Here is a 9,501-nt window from a genome sequence, read left to right on the forward strand (position 1 = left end):
GTGTATGCACAAATATTTTGATGTATGATCTTCACTGCTGGGTAACATCCCCGCAGTTTGTTTTGGAGATGCTGGATAAAAAATGAGAGGATAAAAGTGTAAGGGAGAGAAAGGCGAGTCGTGGTCGAAGGTGTCACGGTGGGCGTCTCGAAGATACTTTGAAATAATTCTTCTGAGAAGAGTGTCTGAGGTTCCTTTCATTCCATGGTTCTGTAACTCTGGAGGAGACGAAATGGGATAGGGTAAAAATAAAAATCACGTGCAGATTACGTGACAAACATGGAAATTCAAACGCGTAAAAATTATTAGAATAGATGATCTTTCTATGACACGCAGGTAGAGTAACAGGAGATCCTCAATGCGGGTGGCTATCTGTTATTCTCTTCGTCAAAGTGTAAATTGCACGCACGTAACTAAAAATAATTTCCACTTTCACCTTTGAAGATTAAAGGATTGATAAAACGATCGCTTGGTACTTGCATGTAGGTAAACCGAATACAATCAGAGAATGAGTCTCCAATAAATCCGTATCAAATTATACGAATTTATCTCGAGAATTTCGAGAATTTTTTATTTTCGAGAAAATATGAAAAAATCTAACAATCTCAATTTTATAATTATTATTATATAATTTTAATGTTAAAAACCCACAGGGAAATAACGAAGAGTTGGAGGGAAGGGGGGGAGGCACTCGTTAAAACTCAAAGATAAATTCTCAAGTGTACACATACGAATGCACCTCGCGAATAATTTCGAATGAATATTTATGGTTATTAAAACCCCCGGCTTGGCAATACCTCGCCTCAATGTTTCGACCACCCGTGTGTCCACTAATTCTGCTATTCATTACACTAATTCGATTAGGAGTTATGACAGGAACTATACGCAAAACTCACAATTCAACAGGAACCCATAAATTTTTTAAAAGAGAGGCTTCATTATTTAATTTTATAAAAAAATCGAGAGTTCTGCCCGTTGCTGTATTCCAGGAAGACGAAAGAACACTAGAAAATAAGTTTAATAAATCAGATGTTAAGTCAGTAATCTTCAATACCGTTAATTCCCGTAATGAATGTTCAATGCTCGTTTGACAATTCTCGCTAACTTTGACGGAGATGGAGGGACATATAAAAAAACACATCAGCTCAACGATACATGGTTTACGTGGACCCCGTAATTGGCCTATCCGGTCTCCAACGTGTGTCTAATACATCTGCGATGTCTTTTAACCATCCGGGATTACTCCTAACGAAGTGCAATTTTTTTTTAATGATTCGTCTATTTTTGTATTAAGAAAACACCTTTCATTATTTCTGAATCAATAGCGTGTCGTCAGAATTATAAATTTATTAATTCTCATTCAAGCTGAAGTAAAAGTCCCAAAAAATCAAAATCCAAAAAAAAATAATGCGACATTTTTCGCGTAAAATTTTTCATTCATTTATTCTGATAATAATTATTCCAATAAGTTGGAAATAAAAAAATGACTAGCACCTGGTGAATATTTCCGTGGTATTTTCCGACTGAAAAATTCCGACTTTAGAATCAGCACAACAAGTTTAAGGTCATCGCCCCAATTATTGCCTGTGAACAATCTGACCGAGTCACAATCAACGCCTCGGAATAGTGGGGACATCGATTTTACTTGCCAGCAACTGAAACACGATGAGAGTTATAAACTATAATCTCTTTGACTTTTTTTTCCAACTGTTGAATTATCTCTGTATATTTCCAAAGAAAAAAAAAATACGCGGGTGAAAGAAAAATGATGAATACCCTCGTTAGAGCACAATTTCGGTGATCATTTGTATGAGATTGGTATTTACAATGCCCCCAGGCGAATCTTAGATTGTACATTGTCCGGAATGACAGAATTACTTCGATTATAAAATATCGACGTGACCTTTTACGATTTAACAATAACCCAATCGACCAAAATCTGCTGCATAACAATTAACAAACTCGCTAAATTAAACCTAAATATTCTATTAACTATTTCCATTTTTTTTAATTCTACATAATCATGTGAATACATGTGATTTGAGCTGCAACAATTTTATTTGTGGAATGAAAAAAAAATGAACGTATCAATGTCGACGTTCTACGTTTGTTAAAAGCAAATGCATAAATATAAAAAAAACAGTTTACAGTTGACAGTTGACACAAACATTATAACGCCCCTTTATTCCACGGATACCGACGTCTGTGTGAACATACCCATGCATCTGTAGTTAAACCGTAAAAGAGGAAGAGTCTCGTTAGGAAGTAACATGGTCGGTGCTAGAAGTTGCATTGCACAGCTGGTGTATTCACTCGATATCACAGTGAAATGTAAAACGCTTGAATGATCAGGGCATTGACAATAGTCCGCATTAACGAAAGGCATTTCGATGGAAAAAGAAATACCTCTTGGTATTTCTAAAAAGTGGACTAATTGGATCGCGTCTGGAGAACGGTTACCTCTTGAATAATTCTGATTGTAACATCTTCTCTTGCGCTTCTTTCGAGAATTCTTTCTGGCCATGGAAAATAATTCTCTTTCCAAAGACTTACAAGAATGCCATATCTCTTTGCCGTTTCCATTTAATCAACAATATATCATTCGGAAAATTTTTATTTATCGTTTCAATCAAGTCGCTATTCCGTTGGTCTGATAATCGCAAATTAACTTTCGATTCAGAGAGCAATCCCGACAAATTGAAGAGAATCGACTAATTGGAAGGAAGGTGATAAAAACGTTGATCCATTGAATTGAATACAAAACGTGAAAAAGTTAGATTATCTCACCATTACGATAATAAATAATTACGTTCTACTCCCGCTGTGCAACCGAGAAACTTGCATGATCATAAATAAAGTCCATACATGGTGACTCGTTATTTTTTCATCAATCAGCCGGTTTTATTGCCACTCGTACCGGCGCCAGCAGTTGTTTACATATCAAATGTAATCGGAAAAAGTCTTTATATAAGCACTTTCTTTTACCACTATTCCACGTAGTTCGCTGTTCATTCATCGAATTAAGCTCATTGAGTCGAATAAAATTTAAAACATTTAATGGAGTTTTATTTGTTGCAGCGCGAATACACAGAGGACTGTCTATTCAACGAGACCCTGGAGCAGCACAACTACAACACCTATAGCTCAGTCAGATGGTCAACACCCCGGAAGACCCTCTACCTAGGTTTGAATCGTCATGGACAGCCGAGAAGGGTGCAAGCTCGTGGTCATAATTTAGGTAGATTATCGGCTTATGCTAGAGTCCTCACTCAGGTAGCCCCACCAGATCGGGTTGAGGCACTACATAGTCGTATGCTGGGTGCCCAACACGGTGTACGTCATCACCACAACAGCCACCATCATCGACATCTTCAGCAGACAGTATGTCCCACCCTCCAGCCGCAGGAGAAAGACGGTCGGGATAGATTCAGATGTCGTAAGCGGAAAAAACGAAAAAAAAGAAAGAGACGATGCGAAGAAGGTGAGCCACTTGGTTCTCATTGTGAGATTTATCAAAGAGACAGTGGACATCGTGCAAATGCAGAAGTCCCTGGTGAGGGCCCACCAACGTCCAAACGTTCGTGCGAAGATGCGGCTAGTGATGAGTTTTGTCGACGGCAGGCACTCAATGCACCTTCAAAGAAACGAAAATCACGGATAGAAATTGATAGTAAGAAAGAGAATAATTACCAAGTGAAAAAGAAAGACACGAAGAAGAAGAGTGGAAAGAAATCTTCGACGGATGCTCCAGGAGACGCGAGGGCTACGATGCCTACGATCATTGGAGGTGGTAAGCGTAGAGAACAGATTTCCAAGAGAAATAACCAGGGAAAGAAGAAAATTCCTAATCGATCAACTAGAACAACGCTTCCAGTTTTGACGGATTATTCCAATCAGAGCTCGATTTCTTGGCAGTCAATGTCTACTACAGTTATGATGTCGAATCCTCGAAATCTATCAGCTTTAACGAAAAAAAGAGTTACTGGCTCGATGAACATTGAAAAATCTATATTGGAGAAGGAGTTAAATTTTATGCACGAAAAGAGTTTTGATTTGATGACGACGATTTCTACTGCTGATTCTGAGGAGAATAGTTCTTTACAATCACCCTTTCACGTCTCGGGAGAACCATCGGTTTCAAGTTTCACTGAGGATTCCTCTACTGAGGTCAGTGGTGAAGATCTGGAGAACGATGATGAGCAAACGACTCTAGCTCTTGATTATAGTACTGCGATGACTACTATGGATACTATTCCACCAGAGAGGACTGAGGATTACACTAAGGCCACAACCCCAACGATCTTGAAGTCACTGGAGGCCAGTAGAAGGCTGGATCATGAAGCTGATGCTTCAGGAATTCTTGAAAGATTCTCTTTCGGTAGACTTACCATGTAAAGACAGTTGTCAGGATGTTCTTATGTAAAGTGTATATATGTAGTTAAATCAAGGATTGAGTAATTGTATGATGAATTGTCGGCGATGCATTCATAGACTTCTTGAGTGAGAAGAGTATTTTATTTGGATTAAGAGAGGAAGAATCTAGTTTTTTTTTTGTCGTGAGAAGGCATGAAATCTTTCTTTCAAATCATCATTGTAAAATTCCGGAGAAATCCAGTCCGGGATGACTAATCTAGTTGGCTTATTTATTGAAGATTTATTTATTTGCGAATGCTTCAGACAAAATGAAGTGTGTTCTTCGCGTTTGATCACTTGAGGATCACAATTGTTGATCTTAAGTAACGGTTTATCGTGATTGCGCGTACTTTCATGGTGGATTGGAACATTGAAAAAAAAAAAATTCACCCTTTAACATTGATTTAGACAATTGTTTATTCTGTAACAATTATATGACACAAGTAAGTTCTACAGCTTTACCATCCATCAACACGTTCCTGACCGTAATGGTCGCTCTTCATGGACAGGCCTTGATTAATATAATGAACAATTAAAAAACGACTAATTGAAGATACTCATTTTAAGATCGATAAATAAAAACAGTATTAATGCTTGAAGTACGTAATTTCAGTTTTAGAACAATGAACTATGAAGGAAAAGTATTGTCCAAGGCAAAAATCTCAGAGTCGTAAAAAGATCGATCATTCTTAGCTGTTTAATATTAAGAAATATTGTGGGTGTACATATAGTTAAAGTGCGCGCGTCAATGATTACTGTACGCTTGAAATAAAAAAAAGTGAGAAATTTAAGAACAGAAAATTGCGCATACTGCCATTAAAACAAGAAACGAATACTACATTAAATCTCATAGACTGATGAACAGACAAAACTAAGGATAGGCAAATATTTAACTAGAAAATCGGCATGTCGAAGATAAAGATTTGATGAAGATGTAATCTTTTTTGTAATTGTCAATTCGACAGCCAATTTTGCGGATTTTACTCATTCTCCGTTCTCTTACCAAAATATCCACCACTGCGGTTACCCTTGTGATAATCATTTCAAAACAGCAAACAAAACATGATAAACAAATAATTTTCAAATAATCCCTTACCTGAAGAAATCATTCTCAACGATTAATAGAGAAAGGAGCATTCATGTTAATAATAAAATTTCATTTTGAATTAATTTCATATGTTCTAGTTTTTATTCCACTTCTGCCTATCGCCCTTGAATTTATGGCCGTTTGCAGTTCAAATTGGCATCAATTAATTAATTAATCTTTCTGTACGTGCAGATTAAGAAGACGCCTACCTTGGGGATGTACCGATGAGCCTATCGTCCTTTATCCTGAATGTTTTATAACAACAGCCATCGGCGTCTGCTGTTTTGTCTTTGATCAGGTCTAATGTCCTTTGAATTCAATATGGATTGTCTTGTCCTCCGATAAAGACACCTCTGCTCTTGGACTAATACTTCGATGGCTGGTATTCTGGTAATCATGCACTACGTCCTCGAACACTGGGCGGTATGCACTCGCAATTCGAACAGCATCCAGCCTAGAAACCGGTGCAACTCTCCATCGTGATTTTTTTCAACTGTAATGTATGACCACAAATTACAAGGCCATTGAAATGCGACTGCATACTCTCCTACTCGTCTCAGTTCATCGTATCCACCTGTTTCCTGCTGCTGATACAGTCCCATTTGGATGAGTTCAGGGCAATCTTCATTTCCAATGTCTCCACTAGATCCTACATTTTCCTATTTCCATCAGCTACCCGAAATCGACTCCTTGGTGATACGGACGTGATCAGCAATGTCGCCGAGTGTAGAGCAACCTCTTCGGTAACCATCGTCTTCATCAAATAGCTGCGGCTCAATTGTCATTTCTCTTGTGGATGATGCACTCAAACATTGACTCCGTTGTAACAAGCATGCAAAATTGACAATAAGATGATTCAGGCAGACGTTATATTCATCCAGGATTAATCTTGGTACTTGGTACACATGCAGCTCTGGGTGGATGTTCCCCCTCTGCTGCCCTTTGCCTTGAGTTATTTCTTCGTATCTCGTGAGGTCGATGGAACATCACAATATTCTGTGATATTGAACCGAAATATTGAAGAATCAAGCAATATTTTCGAAAAATAAAATATAATTGACGTTCAAGCTAATGAAAAATATGTAATCCAATAAATTACGAAGAATACATTTTTTCTGTCGCTTTTAACAAAATTTTACCAAATTTCTCGTTCAATTTTTCAACATAAAATGCGAATCTACCGCCGATAAATTTCCGTAAACTCTGTCAACGTTTTTTCCCATTGAATATATTTATTATCCACTACAATACCGTTGCCTTCCGGGGCGATCTAGCCCCATAAGTTTATTTCTCACTCGTACAGAAGGTTCTCATCAAGCGGTGTATGTCGAATGGCAGTGTTTATCCTCGATAAAGAAGAGAATAAGAAAATGCGCAATAATAAAAGAAAAGGGAAGCGCAAAGAATAACCCGATGCCGCCGGTAGACATGCGGAATACCATAGATTAAATGCTATCGCCTGTGAAAAGAGGCCGCTGCTACTTTTTTTTTTTTTTTTCACGTGACACGCCAAGTGATGTTATATATACTCATGAGTGTTGATGCCAAGGTATCAGAAGAAATCCGACGGAGAACTTTAATCTTCCATGTCCCGGTTCTCCGCATAACTAGGAAACCGTCTCATCCCATAAGTTTTCTCCAGCTTAAAACGTATGAACAATTCGCTGTAGTGAAATTGTCAATGTTACCTGCAAGGTGTACACCGGAAAAAGGGTAATTCAATGCGACATTGAGAAATGTCCTCGAGTTTTATATGACTTTGGAGATGGGGCAATTTAAAATGTTTTTAAAAAAAACTTTTTGTTTTTAGAAGGAAGAGGTCTAGTTGGCGCATCACAAGACAGCGTAATACTTGGTTAACGATTATGAGGAGAGTACGGAGACTCACCGACTCGTTATAAACCCTGAGGAATCTCCTTAACGATCAATTCACTGATAAATACCGTCCCCCGGTGATCCATACGTGAATATAAATTAATAAAATTATTAATCTCAAACAATGATTTTTTGTGAATTTTATAGAGGAGAGGTAGGAGAAATATTTTTTTAACTTGATCTCGGAATTTATCCGCTATTGATTCAGTCTGAAACAAGCTTGACTAGAGGTCAAGTTAACAGTGCTTAACAATTAATCTTGGCGTGCCGTACCTCTGACATTCCACCAAGGCCAATATATCTCGTATCGAACGGCAGACCAGTGTACCGATTATCCCCGTATAAACCCCCGGGCAATTCCATGTATTTTATCCAATCTGAAATTAACGTTATGTACTCCCGATCTAATTTATATGACCGCCATTAAATTCTCTAAGGCTTCCAAACCTAGGTAGACTTAATACAGCTGAACATGGTCAACAATTTATTAGAAACTCGAGATAATTCGATCCCAGATAATACGTTTAAAAAAGAACAAGAAATATTCACGACAGTACATCATGAGAGAATGAAGGATAAACGCACAAAATTTTTCCGTTTTTTCTGCAAGGATTGTCAATGCTATTTTATCGAGCTGAGATTATCAAGGGTGAATGGAACTATCGACGATTGTGTTATGATAATTAATTTCATATTCAAGCGAAATTTGATGGACGCTGAGAAAAGTTGGGATTTAATCGAGACATCGATGTGATAGGGAGAAAATTGAGCAAGCGAATGGTTTTTTTGTTGAATCATTTATGTGTACGTATTAGATTCATGTTAACGATGGTTGACAATTATTCAAATCAACTGAGATTGTAGACACGATAGGAATCCCGCTGCGTCTTCCAACGCTCCTGTATGTATACCTGAGTGGCCTCGGCACCGCCTTCTCTCCACTCTTGCTTCCATCAACCTCACTATCGCCACAGCAAAAGCTCTCAAAAAAATATTGAAGAATCATCAAAACTTCCCTAAAAAACCCCTAGAATTTTCCAATAAGAGAAAAATATGAAAATATGATTTTTTTAAATTTCCGTCGCAAAGTGTTTTAATTTTTTCAATTAAAAATTCAATTCAGCTGTCATTGAAAATTCTGAAAACTCAAGACAATTCAATTTTTTATGTTCAGTCATAATTGAGAATTGATTAATGACTTTTCAATGGAAGATTGAATTTTCATCAAGAGTCTGTACTGCAGGAGTTGGAGAAATTCATGTGCCACATGTGAATTATTTAACTCGTCGGTGGTTCCTCTCTCCGAATCTTTCTTCAAGATTACCAAATTGCGGTGTACGTGTCGCAACCTCGGAAATATTTCATTTCGTCATTTATAGTTTTTCGACGGTTATCTCCTTTCCTCGTAAATTGTTGTATCCTAAGTGCCTGCTGTTGGCGAAACCCAGGACTTCGTGATACATGTCTTCATCGGTACAAATTGAACGTTGGATTTATCAACGTAGCGATCAGCCGGTTATGACGTAACAAGTGTCAGCTATAAAATTGAGTGAAAATTGATAGTCTATTGGAAGAGGTAATATAATATATTTTCCGCGAATGTACCTCAAAGAAAACAGAGTGATTTCTCTATTATTCAATTCGTTTAAAGAGCATTAATTATATCAGCAAGAATATTTTAGAAAATATCAATCAAATATTTTTTTAGATATTGGAGAAATTTCTTGGCACTTCATTCATCTTCGAATATTCAAGGTTGATATTTCGAATAGGCACAAGAGCCTAACTATTGTCAGATATAATATTCTAGGACTTTCTAATTTATCGGATTATTTCCAGATAGCGAAGACCTGTAAGCAACTGAAAAAAATCAGGTTTTGCAGTCTAAAAATTGAATGGACAAATATTTATTAAACGGAATGGAGTGTAACTAATAATGATGTTAAAAAAAAGAATTGTTTTTTTTTTTAATGCAGCGATTTCGCAATAATAAAAATTCCCGGGAAAATTGGTGAGTTCTGAGTAGCGAACTTAAAAAATTACTGGGATTCCCCTATCAACAGTTTTTCATGGTGTTAGAGGAAGAAATGAGAGATCATCAACCAATCCCCCGATCTGGTCTCCCC

The 9,501-nt window shown here is 37.3% G+C and overlaps 1 protein-coding gene across 1 annotated transcript in view; it reads left to right on the top strand.

The window, feature by feature from the left end:
- bnl (branchless) overlaps window positions 1-5,543 on the top strand; it is a 30,943-nt gene extending 25,400 nt beyond the window's left edge. The window contains exon 3 of the mRNA XM_011304175.1: window positions 3,079-5,543. Within this exon, the coding sequence (XP_011302477.1) occupies window positions 3,079-4,395 (1,317 nt within the window). The 3' untranslated portion in view covers window positions 4,396-5,543. The remainder of the gene's footprint in view (window positions 1-3,078) is intronic.
- The last annotated feature ends 3,958 nt before the right edge of the window (window positions 5,544-9,501 follow it).

The sequence above is a fragment of the Fopius arisanus genome, unplaced genomic scaffold, assembly GCF_000806365.1.
Source record: "Fopius arisanus strain USDA-PBARC FA_bdor unplaced genomic scaffold, ASM80636v1 scaffold00037, whole genome shotgun sequence".
Lineage (NCBI taxonomy): Eukaryota > Metazoa > Arthropoda > Insecta > Hymenoptera > Braconidae > Fopius > Fopius arisanus.